Here is a 27,262-nt window from a genome sequence, read left to right on the forward strand (position 1 = left end):
ATATATAATTATATATTTATATATTTATTTATTTTTATTTATCTATTATATTTACTACATATCCACCTCACGATTCGTACTGATATGGCACTACAAGTTTTTGTCTTTCTAAATCATCCAAGGAGACGTAAGTTTGATGCTTACTTTGTGTTTATTTCTCTCTCTCACACACTCTTTCTCTCTCTCTCTTTCTTCCTCTCTCTTTTTCTCTCTTTCTCTTGATCTCTCTTTGTATGCTTCTATTAAATGGTCATTGATTGAAATTGTTTTAAAATCGTGTACGAATTTTCAGAAACATGTGCCAAGGAATTTTCGTGAACATACAAGAATCGTAAAGTGGACAACATCAATTTGATTCCCTACATGAGATTCACGAATTTAATCATTCACTCAGATCGTATATCTACGCTTTGCGCGGGATTCGCTCTCTTTCTAAATAATCGCTTTCATTAAATATTATTATTATTAATGTTTTTTTTTTACCTCCCCTTCTTTCTCTCACTCTTTCTCCTTTTCTTTCTTTACGTTAGCGATAATAATCCACTTTAAGTCTTTAGCTAGACATCTTTTCTAAGATACACGCAACAAAGAATTAATTCAAGGTAGAGGAGAAAGGGATGATTTAGGAGATGTAATATTGACGAGCTGGTAACTCCATTTTGGTTTCATTTCTTGCTCACATTTGACACATTGTGTACACATTTACGTACGAATAATTAAGTGATTCGTTCGCATTATTGCCAGAACGAAAAGTGAATCCTTTTCCTTTTTTTGGGGGATGTCTTTGTATATAATATCCATATATTTTTTCTTTTCTCTTTTTTTACTTTTACCTGTTTTCTTTTTTTTTATACTTTTTTAAATATTTTTTTTTTTTTAAATATTGTTTTCCTATCAAGGTCTTTCTCGTACCCCACCGTCTACACATAATTCGTCGGTTGAAACGCAAATAGTACTATGAATTTTGTAAACAGATGGATTAAATCCTTCTTAATTTACACGTAACTCACAGATTTGTAAACGATCGAGATATACTCTTTTTCGAAATAATCGCGTCGTCTTGTTCGTTTTGTCTTTTTACTCTCTTTTTCAATTCACACATTTTGCAAACTTCTAGACACGATGATGATTCATTTTAAACATCGACGCCTTCTTTTTTCTTGCACCTTATATGAACAGCACTAGGAAAATTAAAAAAAGAAAATCACTTTTCGAACAGCACCGACGATTAATCACTGCACACATATTTTCCATTAAAAATTATACTATTATATTTATTTACAATGATGTTAGAGACGTAGTCTCAGTTGATTTTGATTACTTAATGTATATATTATATAGGATAGAGTTGGCGCGCTCGAGGCACAAGTAGCTTTCTCTCATTCCTCTCACATTTGAGCGGTTTCAGATTGGAAGAGAGTATTGCGAATAGATTAAAACAAATCAATAATATTCTTTTTCAAGTTTAGTAAGCACAAAACGATTTTAGAAAATTAAACGTATACATTCGAACGTATATATACGTACCAAATTACCGAATAGTGAAAGGAAATGATTGGAAATAATAGAGACAAAGACACAATATAGGATCGATAAATCCTTAACAAGGGAAGAATCTTTGTCTCTTTAGAACTGTAATACTACTAGTGTTACTATTACAATTACTACTACTAATTCAACTACCCCTACACAACTGCTACTACTGTACTACTACTAAAACTACTAATCTACTACTAACTACTAATATTACTATTACTACTACGAACACTATTAATACTACTACTAATCTACTACTATTACAATTACTACACTACCAACTACACTACACAACTACTACTACTACTACTACTTCTACTACTACTACTACTACTGCTGCTACTACACTACTACTACCACTACTACTACTACTACTACTACTACTATTACTACTACTTCTAATAATAATAATAATAATAATAATAATAAAAATAATAAAAAAAAAATAATTTATCCTTTCATACAACCCAATCATAGATTGCTTCACTTCCATTTCCCTCTTCGTGCTTTAACAATAATATAATCGTCATTGAACGTGGCAGTGACGATAACAACAAAAAATAGTATATAGAATAAATTTTAATAAAATTCGACTGTGGAAAAACAATTTTGTATCAATTAACAATTGTTAAAGTTAAATAAAGATGATCACAGTGGAAAAAGGAGCCGAATTATTCGCTGAATAAAATAATAATAATAATAAAAATAATAATAATAATAATAATAATAATAATAATAATAATAATAATAATAATAATAATAATAATAATAATAATAATAAAAATAATTATAATATAATAGGTGTTTTACGAAGTGACGTTGACGTTGAAGAAAAAGCTACGATATATTGCCTGATCCCATTCTCATGTCCAAGTTATATAATTGAACATAGTTACACCCTTCACAAGGACACATTGCAAGACACATCAAATCGCTATATACATGTTCTCACCTCGCACTGCAATTATTTCCAATCAGCCTATATTTTTACTTTCGTCCTTTTTAAAGTTAATAATAAATGAAGAGCAAGGAGGGCTTGCAAAGCAAATCGATAGCAAAGCTTGACAAAACGAAGGAGAATAGCTTGCAAATGACATTAAGAATGACTCTTTTACAGTTTGTTTTTAAGAGATGGCAAGTACGTTCGCGAGGAACAAGTTACACACTTTACTTTAAGAAGATAATCATTCCTACTACATTTTTGAGATTAAATCGCTGATTCTCTTTTTAACGCAATCCTGACGCAAGTTCGTTTTCATGCTATTTCTTTAAAATGTTTTCTTGCACGTTTGTAATATTTGTATGTGACATGTGCGCATTCGTATGGAATCGTATAGCATATAGTGTATGTTTTTACAAGTGTCAAGTATATGCGTTTGTTTGGTGTGCCTGCAAACGATACACGGAAATTATCGGTACACTTTATACACGCACAGCATACAATAATAATCTTAGGATTACAGGAGACATGCCTTTTTCCTTTCCTCCCTTACTCGGTTTGCTTCTTCGGAGCAAACGAATATATATTATACGTATATATTGTATACATATATTTATATTATCTTTTTTAGATATCTCATACGAATCCGTGATCTTTGTATTTACAAATAAAAATTGCTTGCACCACGGTAAACATACTCACATATTCACATAATCATTTCACTGTACGTATACGACAGTAATAGAAGAAAAGAACAAAAATTGTGCGATCTGCGTATATATAATATACATTTGTATTATTAGTCTTGGGACCACATACATAAATCGGCTACTAATTCGGTATTTGTCGGATTCGCTTACGTACACGCACACGCAACCATAATTACATTTAATAAATGTTTTTTTTTCTTTTTTTTTCTTTTCTTTTCTTATTAGCTTTTAAAGCAATATCAAGTATCTTTTTGTGTTATAGCGTTGCGGTCGGGTAGCCCGGACGATTGATTAACGTGCAACTACACACTCTTCGTAGTTCTTCCGTTTTCTCTCTTTTTCTTTTCCTTTTATTTTTCTCTCTAACATACGTACTAATTTTCTATCAATGATTACATTTAACAATAGAGAGATAGAGATAGAGAGAGAGAGAGAGAGAAAGAGAGAGAGAGAGGTGTATGTATTTAATGTCTCTTCTCGTACGATCGCAAGTTTGTTAGACGATACATGCTTCTTTCTTCTTTTTCTTTGAAAAACATTTAAGAGAGCGAGAGAGAAAGAGAGAGAGAGAGTCCCGTCTTAATGAAAGACAAACTTATACACGTTCTTTTTCGCATTCGATTACTTTACGCAGACGTTACTTAGCCTCTTATTTAAAAAAACAGAGAGAGAGAGAGAGAGAGAGAGAGAAGATTTTTCTTCAAACTCTATAAACAATTAACTATGTAATAGTGTCGTGACAATGCTACTAACAAAGCATACGTAAAATACAGATTTGTTTGTTTAGATATGATGGAAGTTCATGGAGAATATGTACTTTTTTAAAACAAACTCTTCTCTCTTATTCTCTTCAATAAAGCACTCGCGTACTCTCTTGCACTTTTTTATCGTCATCCACCTTAACGAATATAATAAAAATAATCTTTCACTTCGCCTTAATAAACGCCCAGAGCACGTAAAGAATAAAAATAATGTTTCGCAGAGATATAAATAAAAGTACGGACTATGAGTTGTGTTTCTTAATGTATTTAGTATGATAGGTACACATACATGTATGAGCGCACCCATCAATATCGATACACAAAAATACATTTAATGCAGATGTATGTATATATGTATGTGGGCAAGTATACATGTACAGGGTATCCGTTTAAACGTTTTTATCATTAATCGACAAATTCTATTTTGTACTACGAACTACGTCAGTTCGACAGTAGAATTTATCTTCCTTTCCTTTCCTTTCCTTTCCCTTCCTTTTTTTATTTCTTTCTCTTCTCTATTCTTTTAATCGCGAGTCTAAAAAAAATCTTGGAAAATTTCAATAAGAAATTTAACAAATACTTTGACGAATCTCTTACACTATGCTCAAGAAGTTTATACTTTTGTTATTTCCACTTTACTGCATAATGAAGAACTACAGTTAATAGATTAAAAAAAATATTCGATATAGTCATAGTGATTTTGCGCTGAAAAGAAGAATGTTCTACAACACTCGAAGAGATTATAAATGAATCAACTGTTATTATATAAAAGAAATTTTTTCTATTAATACGAGAGATAAAGTTTGGTTTGTAAAGTAAAATATAGAATACAGACTACTATCGCGTTGTGTCTGAAAATTACAAAGAAACGTTAAAAAAAAAAAAAAAAGAAGAAAAGCACTTGGAGGACTATTTCAATGTTTTCAGTGTCAGCCGTTTATCTTTATGCGTAAGAAATAAGAACGACACTTATAAACGTGTCAAGTCACTGCTTTATGTATGATGGTTTTCATATCGCTCATTACCTTTGTAATAACACAGAGACCCTTAGCTGTATGTAATTTTTCAACAACATATTTAAAAAAAAAAAAAAAACGTATGTAGTAAAAATCAAGGGGAAAAGTAGGCTCATTTCTTTCCATATACACAGGGTGTTCCAAATGTTAAAAAGAAAATCACGAATCTGGTCGCGTTTCATAAAAGTATACATGGCTCGAACTATTCTACCCTTTCAAAGTTAATAAATAGAAACAAGGCAAATAAACGCGTAAACGAAAAAAACTTATTTTGAAAAAGCTACGCCGGACGGTAACGAACATATTCTCTCTCGACAGTTAGATTTAAAACGAACATTTTTCCTATTTATTTTTCTCTCGCCATTAAATGTACTCTCATTCTAAATTCAGAATATGATACTAGTATAACAAGAAACTTAAAGACGGTGCAGTTTTTCTATTAATTCGAATACACGCATAATAGTTATATTAGTATCGTTATGCATCTAGATACACGTTATCAAACGATCCGACGGAAATTAGTAAAAAATGACATATAACGAGGAATCCTTGTATCGTAGGAAACATAGATAAAAAAGATGAATTCATGGACGGTCACCCTGTACATATTCGATACATAGTTTATACATATAATTAAAACACTCTTCGAAATACTGTAAAATTTCACAAAATACTTTTCTCGTAAAAAGGTGTGGATGAGACTCCTATGTGGGTTGGACCGATGCGATCAAAAGTCGAGATTCGGATGTAGAAAACGAATAGCCAGGGATATAGGGAGATTTCGATAGAATCTTAAGAAGCAACAACAACGACGAGTAAACGAAAAAACAAGAGTAAGAAGCAGAAGAAAGTTGAAACGGAGGTAAGATTTCGACGACGATTTTAGGGATTCGATTGATTTCCATTTCTATATTAAAAAAAGGATATATATCCTAGAGAATGAGGGAAGGAATAGGGGTGTAAGAGAAAAACGGCCAAAGTCTTAAGAAATGTTCTTACCATCTAAGCCGAGCCGCGACGTTTAAATAAAAAGAGTGTATTTTACGAAGAACATACGTTTTGCACAGGACGACGTATGCAGTTTGTAATAAACATTAATAATCTATGAGAGATATATATATATATATATATATATATGTATATATATGTATATATATGTATATATATCACGATCCTCGCTTATCTTCTCTTTGCTCTTATCAACGAATTGATGCGTAATATGAATAAAATTAACGAGGTAATAATTAGAATTGCACGAGTTCTCAGCGGCCGGTTGTAAGGGCGGCCGCTCAGCCATTCAGCACACTCTCCTCGAATCTAAAAAAGAAGAAAGAAGAAAGAAGAAAACAGAAAAAAAGGAAGAAAATTGGCCAAATGTGTGAAATAGAGTAGGTGTGTCAAGTATGTACACAAATAATATGCACAAATAATAGCAAAATTGGAAATGGAAAAGAGAGGAGGTGGTGGTGGTGGTAGACGTATTGTGTGTCAGGGCTTGTTGAACGATTTCGCAGGGAGAAAAATTTTTTCCTCCGTATTCCTTCGTTGGCATAGGAGATCCGTCATTTTTCCCCACGAATCGTAAAAATTCCATTTGTGGAAAAAAGTAGCGTAGTATAAGTCCCGTAGCGGAGAAAAAAATGTTTCTTACTCGACGAGAGGGTTTTATTCTTCCTTCTTCTCTCGACGTTGCGTGTGTATACTTAGTCGCGTGCGACGAGGTCGGGCGACGACGACGAGGTCGGACGATGACGAGGTCATTTTTTTACTCGTGCGTTTTACCGATACGGTTCGGGCTATATTATTTAGCGGCACGAGAATATATCCTTAACGATAGGAGACTTTGCGGCCACATCTCTCGTTTTTCTTCTCTCATATGGCTCGAAAAGGGCTCGAGAAGGGCTCGCGTAGTTGGTGCAGCGGTGCATAACGGTGAGACGAAAGCTCAACCGGACAACATGTCGGCAGGAATGAAGTCACAAGAGCTCGTATTGACGTAAGTGCATCCGCTGAATGATGTCCCGACAATCGTTGAACACTCTCTTGATATTTTCTGTGTCAACGGCGCAGGTGAAGTGTGGGTAGCAATAGTGTTTACCATCTCCGCTGGCTGTGCTTATACGCTACAAATAGTAACGTTTTATTGTTAGTTACGATAGTTGGATTAACATTAACGCGACCAGTTGTGATTAAAGTCACGAGACGTTTCGTTATAATAAGAGAGAACGAACGATGGTAAAGAATAATAATAATAGTAATCAAGTTATATAATAGTATATGTAGACGAGTAGAGTAAATGAGAGCCGTAAATCGGACCGGACCGGACAAATTTTAACCGTTCCGAACGGCTTCTCTCTTTCTCTTTCTCTCTCCCTCCCTCACTCTCTCTCTATCCTTTGGTACTTACGAGAAATTCATCTCTGATGAAGTACTTGGCCCTTAAGACGTCGGGAGGTTCCGAGGGATCTGTGACTACGCCAGGTTCGACCGGCGTCTGGTAACGAGAAAAGTCAGGAAAATAATCCTCCAATTTATGTTTTCCCGCTTTTATCTTCTCTGCCAATAGATCCTGTTTATTCAAAAATAAAATCACGGAAATTGTGCGGAGCCATCTGGAAAAAAAAGATTAAAGTGGAAAATAAGATATCAAGTTAAGAGACAAATTTTTGATTAACAATAAATTTCGAACACGGCAGATCGGTAGGAACTGCTGCCGCGGTATCTTACCGATTGTTCCAAATACTTTTGAAGAGATCGAGACTTTCCCGGAGCCTTAATTTCGTCGGGTCTTCCCTGAGTACCATATTATAACTACTACATGCTGTTACAAATATGATCGCCGTTACGTCATTGAAACATTGTATCCATTTTCTCCTTTCGTCGCGTTGTCCACCAACGTCGAACATGCTGTCAATAACGAGAGATAATTAATAATTACTTAACATATTTGTCCTCTCATAGTCGATTACTTATTTTAAGGATAATCGTTTCTTTTTTTTTTCTTTTTTCTTTTTTTATATTAACCAACACGACGATGACAATATTTTATACTCCTCGAAGGACGGTCTTGAGAGCGCTGAGATGAGAACAAAAATCGATTCTCTTGGAAGAATAACCCGTTTTCTTTAGTCACTTTTTGCGAGATTATACATACATACATACATACATACATACATACCTCCTAACAACGAACGCGCGAGCGATCGTGAAGGAGGCAACAAAACGGAGGAGAGAAAGGGACTGAAAATCTGGAACGTCGTAGATACAACTTGACACCGGCGAGTGAACGCAAAAAGGGAAAATATGATAAAGTTCCGAAGGCATTAGCGCGTGTAACGGATTTCGCTGTACGTTTAGCGTAACGTCGACATTGTATAAACGGCGCCGTTACTATGACGATGCCGACGCTGCTTTGCGTTATATTTACCGTGGCCCGATGTTACTGTAATACGTTGGCTATATATAGTCAGACAACACTGGAGTAAAGCAAAGAGGTATTGCGTGGAACTTACTGAAAGTTTACTTTGTCCACCTGAAACCGGGTTTCGAAGATACCGGACGTAAGAACTCGACACCTCAAGATATCCTAAAACAGCAAAAGAGAACGAACTACATTGCTCGGTATTTTTTCATATACATATATATGTTTGATTTTCAATTATATCGAAAATAAGAGAAAATGAAAAGAACACAGAGTTAGTAACCTGAACCAGACTATTAATAATTATGTAGGACAATTTTACAGAAGCATTCATCGAATGAAATTGTACCGTATTTTTTGTTTTTTAATTGAACTCTACAAATTGTATTCAATATCCACTTAGATTGTAATAACATCCTGCATAAATGATATGTTTAATTAACAGCGACATTGTATCCATAATTGAACAGAATTCTCATTCGCAATCAGTTATAAGCCATTGCAGTTTTTTACATTTTCTTTAAATCAACGATTCGTGTATAACAATCGCATCGAAATGGGTTTTACAAGTTAACGAGAAAATGGATATGCTTATCGTTTTAATAAGATATAAGCAAATGTGAATATAGTAAGGTAGCATAAGTCGGTATCGAAAAAATACGAAAATTCTGTTTAATTCCAAATACAATATCGTTGTTGGTAGACACATAGTCAGCAGCAAACAGTTATGCGATATGATCAAAAATTATTCTATTTAAAAAAAAAAAAAAAAAAAGAGTTCAATTGCATTCCTTTAGCAATCTTTGTCTATTTGTAAAAAAAAATAAAGTAATAGTTCGGCCCAGTTACTAAGAACACACTTTAAATGTATGTATATATATATATGTTACCTGTTCCGTTGGCGTGTAGTCCGGTTGTTTTACAATAGCTACTTTGTCTAGAAAACTGAAACAAAAGAGAAAACATTTTTAATGCTTTTGACGTTATTCATCAAATTAACATACTATACTAAACGCATGAAGAATTAGTCAAAATTGTCATCAATTGATTTATATTTCTTGAGTACATGAAAGATATTTTTAGTCATTGTTCGCTTTGGTATATCGTACGTAGCACTCGACCAAAATCCACGTTGAAGCGTTATTGATCCATACTGCTTTTCCGTAATGACAATCATCGGTAATCAACCACATCGTTATTCCGAGGCCACTTTCTACGTACGTATGCGGTCAAATGACAATGCGGATCTCTCTTTATGTTTCCTACCTAACAGACGAAGAAGAGTTGGTGGCCAAACTTTTTGCCCAAAAAAACACCGTAAATACAGAAAGTTATTTTTCTTTTTTTCGTTTTTTTTTTTTTTTTACTATCACTACACCTCCTCTTTACAATTATCGAGAAAACAAACACGCAAACGAAGTAAACGAAAAAGACAAAGTAATTACCCTCACCACCCCATAAAAAAAAACCGTGTGAAATAATTCGCGACTAAATGATAATCCGTTTAAACGAATGCCCATAAATCGAATTCAATTTGTCTTATTGACACGTTGAAAACGCCATGCGAATTCTTAAAGAAATCCCCCGTTAGATCACGCGCGTTACTTATTGTTAGTATTAAAAAAAAACGATTGGATGTCAAGCCACTGATAGCGGACGTGACGTTTCAACGTGTTTTAAATTTGTCTCGTTGATTAGAAAAATGAAAATGAACCGTTCGATCCTGCTAGATTCTACCCAACTAAAAACTATACATTCTAATACGAACGATGATATACAGAGAGAGAGAGAGAGAGAGAAAATACAGAATAATAAAGAAAAGGAAAAAAGAACTAATGAAAGGCATCATCGAACGAAGGTGTAGAATATACAGGAAAAGGGAATGGAAGGGGTGAGGGAAGGGGAAGTGGGTGGGGTAGAGGGGAGAGGGTGGTTCGTCGTCGATGTTGTTGTTGCAGGACGTATGGCAAAGAAGAAAGAAGAGAATAGTTAAAGAATGGAAAAATGGTTCGAAGGTAGTGGAATGGAAGATTGGAAAAGGGTGGAATATTAAGGGTGTTGAAGAAGATAGAGAAAGAGATAGAACGTGAGAGAAAGAGAGAGGTGTGTGTGTATGTGTGTGGCGCGCGCGCGCGTACGCTGTCTTTTCCCACCCTCGAGCCTTTGCGTCCCTACTCCCCTCCCTACCACCCCTCCCTACCACCCTTCCTTCCTATCTCCCGTACCACGAGCAGAGGGAGCGCACGAAGAGGGAAAATCGATCCTCGGCGGTGTCCTACCCTAACCCCAACCCTTGCCTCGTCGGCCTCGCCGGGTGTGCACATACGCCCCTCTGATATCCATTTTTCAATTCAGGTCATGGGTCACTGCCATCGGTGCCCGTCATCAATCGTACATACATACATACATACATACATACATACATACATACAGGACTTAGGCTGTATTTTCTAAGCTCTATATTCTATTCTATCCTCTTTCTTTCTATCTCTCTATCTCTGTTTCTCTCTCGCGTTAAAACATTAACACAAATGCTTCGTCGTTCTCGATGTTGTCAGTACAAAAAAGAAAGAAAAAAAAAAGATATTAAAGGTTTCCAACCGTTGTACGTTAATAAAGTTCGAAAAGATTGCAATTAATTCGTCAGGAAGTATATACTAATACAACTCTACGAGATGAATATAGTTTCTACCGTTTCTTCTTGTTTTTGTTAATAGCCATAGGGGAGAAAAATCATTTCTAATTTGTTACAAATATTTCTATTTCTATTTCTATTTCTATTTCTATTTCTTTTTCTTTTCCCACCACGTAAAGTATGCTTCTTTTTCATGAATAATATTTAACGATAGATCATCACTTTACTCGAGATAATTATGGAAGCCCACCTAAGGCGACCTTAATAGGTCGCTCGTTACGATGAAGGATATAAAGTCGGGTTGTTTAGAAAAAAGAAAAAGAAAAAGAAAAAAAAAAAAAAAATTATTGTTTGTAATTTCTTTCTTTCTTTCTTTCTATATATATCTAACTATCTATCTACTATTTATCTATCTCTATCTCACTTATTTCCCTTTTATATCTATGATGCAATTTTCCTCTCTTTCAAAGACTGCTCTAAGAGACAAAGAGGGAGGGGAGGTAAAGAGAGCTCTGTGATCCTCTTTATCGAAGGGGTTTCATTCTAAACGCTTTTCGGTATCTTTTGAAGCTTTGACGTTATTTGTACCGATCGAATAACTTTGAACACCATGTAGATGAGATACTATGTGTATGTACTACACATCATACAGGCATACGAAACAGGTATCTTTACCATGCTATATACACCATAGGAGAGGCTTCTTCTCTTCTAATCGGTCCATGGATACTTTACGTAGAAACACGAGCAACGAGCGAATCTCTCGTACATGATAATTCCATAAATATAGCATGAACTAAAGCGTCCTTTTATCGATATCAAAAATTTAGAACGTTGGATGATATTAATAACAGAACACCATTTACCGATCACGCGGCGCGTTCGTTTTATGCAAATTGAAAAAGTTTCGATTCTGAGACTTCAATTTAAAATGGAAAAAGAAAAAGAAAAAAAAGAAAATAATTTCTACCTATTTAATTTAATAATATAATACGAAGTATATTATATTATTAGTGTTCTCTAATAATCGTGTAATATTTTTTTCCTTACGAAAAGGGCATCGAAAAATTACAATTTGTTTTCTGTTTTTTTTTTTTATTATTATTAGTCAAGAAGACAATACTTCCACAATTCTATTTGTTGTTCGTTTTATTTAACTTGAAAGGATTAATACGTCAAACGAAATGAGAGAATAATTAGGTTCATGAATATAAATAATACCTTTGGTAACATTTTCTTTTCTAATTGATCTAACAGAAAAATTACACATCGGTATAACAAGCTTCTTCCATGAGACAGGATTGCAGGATAAGATAGGTCATGGAATTGACGTGTTGAGAGAGAGAGAGAAAGAGAGAGAAAGAGAAATAGGTCATCGACCTTTTAAGAATCGAAAGAGTAAGGAGGTCGAGGCTCGACACAATTGCGAAGCAAAGATTTTCTCGTTATCACGGATTATATTAGAGTAGCAAAGACCTTCTGATGTAAACTATAACATTGTTTTTTCCACCCATAGCGCATGTTCAAAAGTGCTTATCTACTATTAACGGCTTCTCTGTACTTGCGAGGAAGAAAGATGAGAAGAGAGAGAATAATAAAAAAAAAAAAAAAACAATAAACGCGGTTGTGTTATCATCGATTCGTAAAAAAAACAACCACAATTACTACTACTACTACTATTATTATAGTCGCATATAAGCTTTATAGATTCTTCTCTTTGGATTTTTTCTTTTCATCTTTGTTTCTTTGCAAAGCTACTAATTCAAATATAAAATTTCAAAGGAAAGTTCGAAAAACAGGGGGTGGTGTTTTCGATGTCGATTATTTCGGTGGAGAAATCCCCCACCTTCCACCCCCAATCCCCTCCCCAATTAAATATATAAATCATTACACGTAACGATCATCGAATGGTTAATGCACTTTTTCTTTTTTCCTTCTTCCATCCTCTTGACTTTAAAGTTACTTGAAAATAATATCGTGGGGGAGGGGGGAAGAAAAAAACAACACACGTGAAAAATATCATTACGCAGGAATAATTTCATGCAATAAATAAATATGATCGGGAGTCTAAAATCGTGTACTGTTCCTCCAACGAGGAACATTCCTCCGATATATCTGAAGCAGCGCTTCCTAAAAATACAATTCGCTATTTATAACGAAACCGTTCCTCGCGACATGAGAAGATAGAAACTGGAAAATAAGAATGCTGACACAATCGGACGAATTTTCTTTCTTTTTTTTTTTGTTTGTTACTTTCACATTTGAAGAATTTTCTTTTCGTAATATTTTAATGCAAGGAGTGCCACGGAGTGCAACTTCGTTTGGATGCGTTCGAAAGGAAATGAAGAATGCACGTTTAAGATAATTAATCATTTTAAAGAAAATGATAAGTTTTCGTATGCAAAATTTTACACAAATATATTCTGTATTCTTTAATTATTATACGAGTTTTACTTAGAAACAGCCAATCCGATTAAACCTATGTTTTAATATTTAAAATAATATTCGTTGTTTCAATTTTTCTTTCTATCTTTTTCAACAACCAAAAGGTAAAAGTCCTAAAGTTTTTTAAGATACTGTAGTTATCCTAATAAATATAATAATTACATTTTTATTTTTGCACATCCTTGTGCATACCTTGTTTCGTTGTCTAGGATCTACCCTTTAAAGAAAAAATAAAGATTATGTACTTATCTGATCAAATTAATATATCAACAATTGCAAAACATTAATTTTCTCAATTTTTGTTTCTCTGAACTTAATCCTACATTAGTTTCTGAACGATTCATACGTATGTATATATTTAATGTTTGCTTAAACCGTAAAATGAAATCATATGCGTCGACTTGTTAAATGGTATCAGTGTTCACTTACGCAAAAGATTTGTGCTTTTACTCGTTACTATGGTTGCATAAATATACGATGCAACAATATTTCTGTTGCAACATTAAAAAGACCAAAAACAAAAACGCACACACACCTAAACTACCCCATTTCTTATTAATTTGAAAACCCTTACTTATCAAACTCATGGTTAAGGTACGAATCTGGTAACGATGAATTTACCTTTGAAAAATATCGATGTTGATTGTGAGCAGGTTTGCTGAGAACCCTAGATAAGCCAGTGGCCTCTATTAAAGCGATTACCTCGTTAAAGCATTGTCTCTATTGGCATTAGATCGGTCTTTCAAACGGTCTCTTTCAATATACACGAACATAATCTCCTCTCTCTCTCTTTCTCTCTCTCTACGTAAGGTTCGTTCAAAAATTCTACATTTCTTTTGAAAGTAAAGACGAATTCGAGAGAGGAAGACGAAAAAAGAAACCATTACAAAATGATGTTACTACCTTAAAAATAGAATTCGTTTTAGTCGTTATTGATTCTTAAAAAAAAAAGAAAAAAAAAATACATAAACTACATTGTCACGTAAATTTACGATTTAGGATAAACCACAACCATTATTAGGCACACAACTCTTTCGCGATTATTCTTTCTTTCTTTCTTTCTTTTACGCGTAGCAATAACGCAAATATACGTTTGGTATATTTATTTCGTTATAGACTCGCGAATAATAGACTGTGCAAAACGGTACGAGTTATAAATAAATGTTCCCTAATAAAACACCGTATAAACACCTTAAAACACACATACACACACCTCACGTGAAATAATCGTATGAATCTAATGTTATTTTAAGAATAATCCGTATATGCCGAGTATATATATATATATATATATATATATATATATTATACGATGGGAATAATAACGATACGATCTCGTTAATTTTACTTGAGTTCACTTATCGAAACTTTACAAAACGTTTGAACGCGTTGAATCTCTATGCCGGAAGTTATTTCTGTTCTGTCAACAATTTTTCGTTACAGTTTAAATAATATTCTATAACGCGTTTTTTAATTTAAAACGCAAAACTTGACCGACCGTTTCATACTGTCCAACGTGGATTTTTGTTTTTTTTTTGCTTATTATGCTATTATACACTGCGATACCACCACCACTCACTACCACCTTCTTTGTAATCCATTCGTTCGACGCATATAGTTCAAAAGAATCTGTCGAAATATTTCATTTAACAAAAAAGGAAAAAGAATTTAGAAGGAAGGCAAGGAAGAAGGGAAAAACTGAGAGAAGCGGGTAGAAAGGGTGATGATAGGGGGGAGGGGGGGGGTTATATCTTACACAGTACTTTTATTATCAATTCGTGAACGTTATCGCGTTCGAGCTTCTTATCGTAATCGCGATATCACCATGTGGGGCAGATTACAAAAACTGTACCCCGAGCAAAGGATGATTCCAACGCTACCAAGATAAGGAATAATTTAGCCTTTTTTCTTTTTTCATCCTTCGTCAATCTTTTATTTAGGAAAAAGAAAGTGAGGGAAAAAAGGGACAGGGAAAATGGGAGAGAGTTGGAAAGAGAAAAAGAAAAAATAGGAATGGGTGGGATGAGGAGGTTACAAAGAGAGGGAACGTTGGTATACATCACGTTTTCCCTTTGAATAATTTTCACCGACTAATAGCAAACAGTCATATTAAACGTGACTCACTATTTGGCGCAGTCGATGAGTTGGTACTCGTTACTCCTCTCGAAACTTTGCTGAACGCCTCGATCATTCCACAGCGTTTCGACGATTTCGTAGAACTCCTGAAAATGTTAAAAAATGATATATCGTTAATGAAAGTATTCAAAACAGATCAAAATACTAAAAGTTATTATCCCCTTTTTTGTTTTTTTTTTTTTTCACCAATCCAAAGAGATCTCTGAGTCTACGTGGAAATTGGCGTAGGATTGTTGGTAAACGACATTTTCGTTGAACACAATTAAAATTAAATATATATGTATATATAGCCAACGAGGGATCAAAGAATTTGGAATAAAAATAATTTTATATTATCGCGATTTACGAGTTCTTCGAAACGGCACCCGTTAAATGTTCGAATTATTGTCGATACTTCTGCCTACTTTTTGTTGTTCTTTTTATAATTTTATAAATCATTCTGCTATACCTATATAGCAGGAAAATAAAAATAAATGTTTATTTGTTCGAATACTAAAATAATTCATATATATTTATTTTTTAATCGTATCCAATTAACGAAGGGAAGGACAAAAAAAAGGTATCATCTATCCCACCACTTCGAAGCTAACTGTTTTACAATTCTCTAAAGCTTATGTGTTGTTAATTAGATTTTCGAGAGATGAAAAATTTCGAATGAATTATCCTCTTGAATGTTAGAAGATGTTTTAAGGGGTGCGAGGAAAAGGACGTTGGCACGTCTTTTGAAAAAGGCTCGTTGCCAGTACCAAAGTAAGCCAAGATAACTTTCTTCGTAATTGGATAATGGCAAAAAGCAGATCCTATTATCGCCAAAAAACATAGAGCATCGTCAAGTTTGCATTTGTTAGATATCATTTATCGCCATTTTATCGCCTATCCATCAATTAATATTGATTGGGAAAACTTCGCTGATTAATCACTAGCGTTAACAACGTACAGACAGAAAAATCTATGAGAATGAGGAAAATAAATGATTAGGTTAAATGCGTAAGACAAATTATTATACTTTGACATTTCTTTATATTCCCCGTGCCTCTTCGTTCTTAATTACTAATAAAAAAAAACTAATATAGCAATAATGAATGAGAATAAAAGAATTCATGGGTTAGTGACTTTAACACATTAAATTATTATTAAAGCTCTCGTTACACTATACAGGATATTAAGTTAGACCTTTAATCAACGAGCAAACCAATTTTAGCATATATCTATAAGAATTTTTCTGAATAAACTGAAGATGGGGAAGAATAAATTGACGAGAGAGAAAAATATCAAAATGAAAAGAAATCATTCGTAAAGTTTATCTTTATATACAAGTATATATTCGTTTTTACTATTGACGATTTTAATTTCCATATTTTTTGGAAACTTTTTGGATACAATATATATATATATGTAAATGCGTGCACTTATCGTTTTATAGTTTAATTCATAATAACAATATAGGTACATACCTACATTCGAAGAGTCTCCGAATATAGTCGAACCGCGTATAACTCGTTTCTTGTTTATTTCCTTAAGATTATGCAATGGAATGTGTTACAAAAAAAAAATCGCTGGCTACATGACTGTTTTTTTTTTCTTTACAGTACAGAATAAATAACGTCAACTCGATTAGACATACACAAAAAAATACACTAATCTTGGTGTCCTGATAAATAATGACTGACAAAAATTGTATAAAAGTAAAAAAATAGAAAACGTTTTTAAACCGAACAAGATGTAATGATCTCAGAGTAATCTCTCTATGCCAATAGATTAAAATTACTATTGAAACATAAGTGTATTCCATAATCAATTTGAAATAATCATACAGCTACAAAATAAGATTCTTGTATCCTATTTTGTGATGTATTTTCAAAACATCGTAGATAGAATGAACGAACCCCGGCAGGTTTTCTTCTCATCAGTGAACGGTATATTCGAATTGCATACATGTGTCCTGTGTGTATGGATATGGTTAAGTATATGCCTCACACACACGCTTGCAAAATGAATGACGCAAAACGTGAATTATGTTGCTGCGACAACTTTATATCGAAAGAAAAAAAAGAAAGTCTTCATCGCGAATTCAAATTTGTTCTTACTTTTAAAATCCATAAAATTTATATGAATTTTATATTCCAACTCTCCTTTCTTCCTCTTTTCCAATACTGTTCTTTTTCTTTCTCTTTCTCTTCAACAAATTAACAAGATAGAAAAACAAAAAAAAGAATGCAATAGGATATTTAATTTATCGTAAATCGGAAGTTTTCTTATCTCACGACTAAACGTAAATTTTTGAAGAATAAAAAAGAACAGAAAGAGAAAACATACACACAAGAATAGACCCGCATTTAAAATAATCCTAATCGATCGTCCTTCCCATAAGAACTACACACATATGCGCGTTCGTCGAAAGAACGAAAAGAAAAAAAATGGGAAGAAAATATACATATATATAATTACTCGAAAAATGAATTTTTCTTTTTGTTTTCGATCACGTAAAAAAAATAAAATAAAAAGAAGAAAGAAAAAAGAAATTGTAATTATTACAAAATTATGTCCTCCTGTGGCTGATTTCAATGAGTTGGAAATATATTGGCAAAGTCATTATTTTGAACAAGTTTAGTTTTATATTTGTGATACGAGTCTGGTTTAGCTCAGACTTACTCTAACCACCCACTCAACCACCCCCTGTAAAGTAAAAATATTTCTGGTATTATATCGAACAAAAAAAAAAAAGAAAATTCCGTTTTACGATCGTTAAACTCATATTGTTGTTGGAATAAAAACTCAACTGTATATCCGACTATGTGTATATATAATGAGAGGTGCGAGTTCTATAATGAGGAATATTTGTTCTCGCGTCTCGCCACGCATGCTCTACATTCTACGTGTGTGTGTGCTCCGGTGTCTGGGTCAACGACTATTAATCTTACGATTAACAATTTTCAAAAATGTTTATGATCTAAATTTTTTAGATAGAAAGAGAAAGATTTATTAAGAATTCAAAATCAATCGAAGAATTGTAAAAATCCCCTCCAAAAAAAAGAAAAGGAAAAGTATACAGCATTATGCGTCAGGTAGGCAAGTAACTTGTGCAACAAACATGGACACTTTTTTAGTGCACGTTTTTCTAAAGAGGCGCGGTATGTTCTTCTTGTCCTGAATACAGAATGACCAAATGGACTAAATAAACGCCCTCATAATACGTTTTCTAACATGTCTTTCTATAACTACTTAAACTAAACTAATACCACCTATAAATTAGTTTTATCACTAGGTCTTAATGCTCTTCTACAAACGCAACTGTCTGAACTCACGCAACTTTAACCAGAGATAAAATCAACGTTACGCGATGATATCACTTTTCAATCAATTTTTTCTTCCTCACTCTCTCTCGGTCCAAGTTTATAAAATAAAATTAATAAAATATATACATATAACAACACAAATATATTTCAATCGTTAATTTTTATTTTTATTAATTCCACGTCATAAAAGACACTGATACGCGAGAAAATCAATTTTTTTAAAGGGACATTAATTATAAGTAATACATTAAAATGAAACACATATATCAAATCGTAGGCAACCATCGTAGAATTTTTCACGAGATATTTTATGTTAATCCATTCGAAAGTTCATAGATACATTTTACGTGTGTTATAAGAAAACGTAATCTACATTCGCGTATTAAAAATACTACATTCATTAGACATATACGCGTGTATGTGATATTCTATAAAATAAGCATACAACATATGTGGTACTATTTAGAGAGCATAAACATTAATCATGTCACGTAATAGATCTCAACGATTCCGTACGTTCATTACTCTTTTATAGATATCGGTATATGATCGAAAATGTTCGACAAAGTTTATTATCATACTGCTGAGGAGGCAGGCAAGCAAGCAAGCAGGCATCGAATCGAGCACGTGATTTCGTTTGACGATATCGAGGAAGCATTATATTTCCTCCTCCTCCTCGTCGTCGTAGTCGTCGTAGTCGTCGGTAACAACACTAATTGTCGATTAAATTTTTCATTAAATCACTCACCGCGGGATAATCAAAATCCGGGGAAGACGAGACGTTCAGGATATAGTCGACGCTGCTCTGATTTGCAGGATCCTCTAACGTCACGGGCGGTGCTAACGTGCTCATAGCACTGGTTATCGTCTGCAAAAAAGAAAAAAAAAAACAAAATAAGAAACAAAATGAAAACGTTAAGTTCTCGTTAGTTGTTCCATTTTCTTAATCCCTTCACACCCCCCCCCTCCTTACCCCGAGCGAGCTGAAATAAATTCAACAAAAATATAATATAATGATATAATAATGATAAATATTATTTATTTCACAATTGATTGATATTATAGAAAACAAAAGAAAAATAATAATAATTTTGTATTAGTTTGAATATAAATAATTAAATGAATATTAACAATCGACGAGAAAGAATTTTGGTGTACGATGATGTAAGTTAATGTTACTTATTAATTACTCGTTAATATTAGTATTTAAACATTTGTTCTCTTGCTTTTAAAAAAAAGAGGCAACTATATTTAAATTGCAATTAATGAAAGGATAAAATAAAGAATAGAAACGATGGGGTAAAAGATTAAAGTTTAACTATCTCGCGCAATAGACTTTGCTGATGCTTCTCGTTTTTCTTCTATTTCTTTTTTTTCGTTTTACACGCGTACACGCAAATATAATAATAATAATAATAATAAGAATAATAAAATAAAAACATTTAACCGAGTGACAAAATAAGATTCCTCGTGGCAAGAAACCTTGTGGAAAGTGCACTAGATTGAGATATTCATATTTGTCCAGTAAATTACTGCTAATATTAGCAGTGAGCCAACGTGTGGTCTTTTAACTCGTCTTCGACAAATACACTTTGAAACTGGCATATCGCCTACGTTCACGATGATTTCGCCCACGATGAACGACACACAAAACGATATGTCCGGATTTAAGGATGTAAAGAACTTTAGCCCAAGAAATACTTCTTTAAATTTTAAACATTCAATGGAAAATACTGTTAAGACAAATTTGTCAAAATCTTCACATTTGTTCCTGATCGTACACGGTAAAGATGGTTGGGTTCATTTGCGGTTATCAAAAAGGTTCCATAAATAAAAGAAAAGTTGGGGATTGAATATATAGTTGTTTGATTTCAAAACATTACCTGACCGTGCCAACACACAATTATTATCTTATTATTATTATTATTATTATTATTATTACTGTAACTTTGCTATTTTGCACAATTTGCATTTGTACCTTTAATTGAATATTCTTGAAACTAAATGTTTCGAGAAAATATAAGAAAAGTATGATTGTTATCTTGTCGTTTCCGTCCGAGACGGATGCAATAAAATTAATTACAATTTTATGATTCTTTTTTGTAAGCTCCTACTGGATGAGTCTAAACACTATTAATATTATATTAATGAGTATTTAATATCACTTACGTATACACATGTATATTCGTTTAATATATACAAAAGTGGAAGTAAAGTTATATTTAATTATACGTATTTAAAATACAGAAACAAATGACAGTTTAATGATGAAATATTGTGCATTCATTGGTGGATTTCGCATTATGCAACTTTAATAAAGAATAGGTTAAAAGTTTCTTCACCGATTTCAAATCAATTATTTTTTCTACACCTCTTTTTTTTGAGTAATTCTGTTTAAATTATAAGAATGTAAATTCAGGAACTTGTGGTCCACATCAAATAATTAATTATATTTGATAGATATATTCCTTCTCTTTTGAACATACGTACTCCGAAAGGTTTAATGTCTATTTCAAGAAGAATTTGAAGAAAAAAAGAAAAAGAAAAAGTACCTGTTGCTTCGAATGGTCCATTAAAATGATACTACACAAATGCATCATTTTCTACTCAAAAGAATCGGTATACGCGATGTTCGTTATTCTTTGAGAACTTCAATTTGTGGAGAATATTTATATTAGTTAAAATGAATAGATTATTTCGTTAATGAGTGACGTTTGAAAATGAATATAAAATGAATTCGCGTAAGGGTACGATAAAATTGGATTATGAGACACGAAGATATATATACGAAGAAAACTAACAGATCTTCTTACCAATATCGCATCTCTGATGTTCTTTTTTATGTCCTCGATTTTCTGGCGTTTTTCTCTGAAATAATAAAAATAAATAGGTTATATAGCAATCGATCAAATCAAATCAAAATCTATTTACCAAGTACAATATCGTAAGAAAACATCCGAATTAAGTATTAACCTATCATCATTAGATATTATATATCGTCATTAGGATATATATATAATTTGATCATGCGCGTTCTTGGAAAAAGTATATACGTAGGTATAGTGCGTCTAAGAAGAGAATGGGAATGGGACATGAATGGTCATAAGGGGGGCAAGAGGGACACACGAGGTACACTTGCTCCGCCTATTCCCACTTTGGACGCTTTCCAAGTCCACGGAGTAGGATCTTTTTAACATAGTCGTATGATTGAAAATTTTCGATGGACAACACATTTATGTTTCGTGGTCAAGAGTAGTTAAATAAAAAAAAAAAAAAAACATATTACCATCAGCAGTGTATTAATATTTTACCTTACTCCATTTGTCTTCTATCTTTGTTTTACGTATTGAATAAGTAGACGATGTGAGATCCTTTCCAGCCAATAAGGAAAATACTACCGCGATATAAGGTTACATTTAGTAAAAGTAGAAGGAGGGCACCGAACGATTGGCCCTTCCAACCAATCATGCCAATATCCTTAGCAGACACATTCTCTGCTTAGCCACCCTCTCCTGTAAATGTTTTCTGCTTATAGGAAAAAGTCCCTTGCCTTATGAGCAAGTCCCCTGTCGGTTTCATTGGCTAGAATGGTCGACTGCTTGCTTGCTTGCTTGCCTGCCTACTCTTCTTGCTTTACGTAACTCTACACCAACACGTATTTTCTTTACAGGTGGAACTGCTAATTCGAAGCGTTAAAAATAAAGAGAACGAACGGAAAACGTCGAAACAGAGTAAAATAAATCTTTTCGAGTATTTTGGCGCGTTAACATGCTTTTTCTATATTTTTCTTTTTTTTTTCTACCTTCGATTATAAATTAAACATAAATGTGTCCATCGGAAATGATCAATCATATGACGAAGACTATGTTACGAAAATCCTACTTTGTTGATTTGGAGAACGCTAAAAGTGGGAATGATGAAACGGAGGGAATCTTTTTTTCTTGCTCTCGTGTTCCCTCGGGAAGACTTGTCTTCACAAACGAATGGTATGTTAAGTAATACGACAGTTGCGATCTAATACAACGATCCTCCACTTTGCTTTGCTTGCTACTTTACTGTTGTATTAGATACAAGCCAATGAAATTTTAATATACAACACCTTTCTCTTTCTCTTTCTCTCTTTTAAAGTTTTTTCACGAAATTGTTTCACCGTACTACTGCGCTATTATTATATATTTTTTCTGTGTTCGATCGCGATTACTTTCTTACGCATCTAACTGGTTAACAAAGTATAACAAATATTATTTAAATTCTAACATTTCGACTTGACTATTAATAAAACTGGTATACTAATAAGTGAATTGTTGTTCGTTATAAAAATTATAAGATAAACAAAAAATATTAACAAATCAATAAAGTTACTCAAAACAAATGAAACTTTAGTGTTGCTGTATATTTTATACGAGGATCCAATTCTTTTTTCCGAAATAAAACGTTAATGTGAATACATATACATATATAATTTTTCAGTTGCAAAATAAAATGTGCATATATAAGGAATTATAATCACCACTGTGCAACCAATATTTACGTAAATATGCATATATTGTACGATCTCCGTTGAAGAGTTCTTCGCAATGCGATAAAAAAAAACAAGTTACAAACAAAAAAAAAATCCCGGAAAAGGGTTAATTCGAACAAATTTTGCCTATGATTCATGCGAATGATAATATAGTTATAATTTCTACGTTAATCGATCGCGTAAAGTTCGAAGTTGTTAAAAAATAAGAAGAAAAAGAAAAGAAAAGGAAAAAAAGGAAAAAAAAGAAGAAAGGAAAAAAGCAATGAGGCGCCTTTCAGATAGAACGTTATCAGTTCCTCGAGTCAGACAGAATTTACGACGCGCACGAAGTGGCCCGTTTGTTTGCACGTCGTTTTCATCCTATCTAGTTGCTCTTGATTTTTACGTACGACCATACGTATATGTATATGTGTAATGAGAATCATTAGCGATAACGGTATACACTTCTTCTTTCTTCGACCTCGCATGTTTATTTTTACTTTGCTATTCCAAAACGGACGTCAGTCGTTGCTTGACATCTTGTCGAAAGGAAATGTGAAATACAATTTGTTCTCATCTTTTTCTTTGCTATATATCAAAATGAGAACGAGAGGGAGGGAGGGGGGAAGAGAGAAAGAGAGAGAGAGAAACATAAAGGATTGACGATTCAAACTTGACCACGTGTTGATATTATGTTGATTGACGGTTCGAACTACTAGTCGTAATAACTCATTCCATACAAGTGCGTATTAATGAAAAGAAAAGTGGAGACTAAAATTAATAGAAAAAAAGTAAAGAAAGAAAAAAAAAATGAGTTAATCGAAAAAACAATTTGTTTTCGTTAAGTTACATGTGTCTTAGAAGACCGCCTTGAAAGAATGATCTGCTGTCTCTCGATCATTGGCATAAAATCTAAGAAAACTTACGCTTCGCTGAAGCCGTCGACATGCAATATCCTCATCTGTTTGACGATCGTACTTTTCCCAGATTCTCCCGCTCCTGAAAATAAAGGGCAACGTTATCGAAATTTATCTGGCATAAAAAGAAAAAAAGAAAAAGTACAAATCATTTTATAAAGTTTCATATATTAAATTCTTGTTTGATTCGTGAAAATTACGAATGTGCCATGCGTTTGAAATGAAATTATCCAACAAAAATTAACAACAGTTGGGGGAGGAGGAGGAGGAAGGATAGGGTGTGAGTTTTAGATCGACACCAGTCTTTTTATCCCCCACTTTAGTACAGCATCAATAATAATTATATACACACGTTAGAGAAAACAATGCGATAACAGCTGTTGCTTTTCGGCCGCAGGCGATATACGGATACGCAACTTACGTTGAATTAAAGTGACGACCTACATAAGCAAAGAATAGGAAGGTAACGCTGAGTTGCCGGCTGGTCTTAAATATCGCGATAAGTAGACACATTGGGGAGTGTTTGCACGCGTGCGCTTTTATGTTTTCGCACCTTTTTTTTCTTTTTTTCTTTTTTTTACTATACGTACTACATAATATATATTACATGAAAAAGAAAGCGAAAAAAGGAACGAGCGAAATAAACGAACGGATATAAAATGTGAAAGAGGTAGTTAGAGGAGGAAGAAAGTGAGAAAGATGGAAAGAAGGACATAAAAGTGAGTGAAAGCATGATAAGAGAGGTAGAGGTAAAGCTAGAGGTAAAGCTAGAAGTAGAGGTGGAGGTAGAGGTAGAGAGAGAGAGAGAGCATAAAAAAGGTACGACACAAACAGCGGTTGGGATATTCGTGGGTGCCGGCTCGTACGATAATCGATAAAATCGAATAACGCGCCGATGAACATCACGATAATGTTCGGCCTGTCCTCAACGGACGCGCGTCTTTGTCCGAAAGCGATTGCCAGCCGTCTGATGTGAGTTAATGTTTTAAGTTACCTCGACAAATTCTCCCCCCTCTCCCCGCCCCCGCCACCCCCCATAAAAGATTCATAGTTAAGAGAAACGTCTTGTAATTAACAAGTATAAAGGCTATTCTAAATCGATATTTATATTTAAATTCGCTCACTGTAGAGATACACTGACGCGACTAAGAGAAGATATAAGATGTGATGCTTGGCTCTTATACCTTTTTCACGAAACCTAATTCAATTACGAATATCCCGCGTTTTTCTACAAACACCAATGGAATAGAATTGTGTTGTTTGTAGAAGCGTGTAATTCTTCTACCTTAGTAAAGTGACAAAATACTTGTTATTCTTTTTACATTTTCGTAATGGGGGATTTTGTTTAATATATTTTCTATATTATTCGACTCGATTGAAAAATCAGTGTTATACGATATCTCTCGGTAGAATCATCCGCGTCATTTTTATTATCAAATCTTGCACATATTTGTTCTATTGTACGTACATACGCGCTCGAATAAATGAATCATTCGTTAGTACGTACGCATAAATGAAATGCGCGAAAAAGCAATATATCGCGAAAGGCTTGTACCTCGTTAAACCCGCAATCACGTTGATGGATAAATTTAGTCGGGCAAATGTCACGAATACGCTTACACAAATCTTCGTGATCGAAATAAACGGAAATGATGAAAATGAAAAAAGGATAAAAATGAGTAAAAAAAAAAAAAAGAAAAGAGAAAAAGAAAAAAAGGATATCGCTTACCGAGTAAGAGGAGCCTGTGAGTAGCTCGATAAACTTGCTTGTCCTTCTGCAGTTGCCTGGTAATGGCATCCGAGCGTCTCTTCTGGTTCTTCGAATCATCCTGACTGGCCTTACTGCTCTGGCTGCCAAAGCACCCCATGACACACCACGAGAAAGACACACGTGACTCGCCCTCCTCGTTATTCCCTGCCACTTCTGCCGATCTTCCTTTTTCTCTTCTTATCGATGAGGAAAAGATCGACGCCACCCCTCCACCGAATGAAAAGGGTGCGCGCGCGCGCGTACTCCTACAGGGCCGGTACAAGAACACACACGAGAATATGGCTACACCGGAGACGGCGATACGACAACGACGACGACGACGACGACCACGACGGCGACGGCGAAGGTGACAGCGACAGCGACGGCAACGGCAACGGTGGCGGCGACGCCGACGGCGACCACGACGGAGGTGGCGGTGGTGGAGACGACCACGACGGTGGTGGCGGTGGTGGAGGCGACGGCGACGACGACGGCGACGACGACGACGACGACGACGACGACGACGACGACGACGACGCCGACGACGACGACGACGACGACGACGACGACGACGACGGCGACGACGACGACGGCGACGGCGACAGCAACGGCAACGACATCGACGACGTGAGGATGTTCGAAATGTGCACCCTCTCCTGCCGCTCACTAAGGCACGTTCTGCTTGTTAAATAACTGATCACGCTTTTTTATCGCTGGTTTACCCGTACCTCCAAGTTCACACTCTATTTCTCAAGAAAGGGTTATGCGACGATCACTGTTACTCGCACTTGTTCCCTGCGTTGCTCTCTTTCTCTCTCTCTCTCTCTCCCTCCCCCTTTCTCCTTTCTATTTCTCGTCCTACTTCCCTTCTCACCTTTCTACTTGATATGTACGTACGTACGCCGTTGGAGATTCTCCTCGCACTGTACGCACTTCATGTTTCCTTTGGCCAGACCCTCCATTGGTCCATAACTAAAAGTGATATTATCGCCGATGATGAGTCAAGGAGCGTTTCTGGGCAACCGTTTGAGCCAACCGACTGGCCGGTCGACGATGATAACGATGACGAGAATAGTTTACTCCTCCTCCACCATGCAGTGAATATCCTTCGATGTTGAGAGGGGTGCCAAAGAAACAGAAACAGCACTTAGACACGAAGGCCGACGACGTTGTCTCGTGCGATACGACTCTGTGCGAA

At 34.4% G+C, this 27,262-nt stretch overlaps 1 protein-coding gene across 2 annotated transcripts; it reads right to left on the minus strand.

Moving 5' to 3' along the window:
• Window positions 1-4,192: 4,192 nt before the first annotated feature.
• LOC106790564 (guanine nucleotide-binding protein G(s) subunit alpha) lies at window positions 4,193-26,332 on the minus strand. 2 transcript variants are annotated; one of them, XR_001382088.1, is made up of 11 exons: window positions 26,044-26,332; window positions 24,324-24,396; window positions 21,710-21,764; window positions 19,645-19,764; window positions 15,589-15,686; window positions 9,275-9,329; window positions 8,476-8,549; window positions 7,691-7,870; window positions 7,371-7,575; window positions 6,615-7,086; window positions 4,193-6,280 (listed from the first exon to the last, which is right to left on the minus strand). XR_001382088.1 is itself a non-coding variant. In XM_014755553.1 (10 exons), exons 1-10 carry the CDS (start codon window positions 26,180-26,182, stop codon window positions 6,940-6,942), a joined length of 1,146 nt encoding a protein of 381 aa, XP_014611039.1. In that variant the 5' UTR covers window positions 26,183-26,332; the 3' UTR covers window positions 4,193-6,939. The 2 variants fall into 2 exon arrangements, 1 of the variants encoding a protein (XP_014611039.1); XM_014755553.1 differs by having other exon boundaries at window positions 4,193-7,086.
• Window positions 26,333-27,262: the final 930 nt, after the last annotated feature.

Source organism: Polistes canadensis, unplaced genomic scaffold (assembly GCF_001313835.1).
Source record: "Polistes canadensis isolate GaletaPanama2010 unplaced genomic scaffold, ASM131383v1 scaffold_247, whole genome shotgun sequence".
Classification (NCBI taxonomy): Eukaryota; Metazoa; Arthropoda; class Insecta; order Hymenoptera; family Vespidae; genus Polistes; species Polistes canadensis.

What these genes read in the sequence shown, in the direction of transcription:
- LOC106790564 (XM_014755553.1), bottom strand. Translation starts at nt 26,182, where the DNA reads ATGGGGTGCTTTGGCAGCCAGAGCAGTAAGGCCAGTCAGGATGATTCG. An exon ending in ACATCAGAGATGCGATATTG is followed by an intron (nt 19,765 to 21,709) that starts GTAAGAAGATCT and finishes TCTTTTTTGCAG; the next exon opens with ACGATAACCAGTGCTATGAG. An exon ending in TCATCAGAGATGAATTTCTC is followed by an intron (nt 7,087 to 7,370) that starts GTAAGTACCAAA and finishes TACTATTTGTAG; the next exon opens with CGTATAAGCACAGCCAGCGG.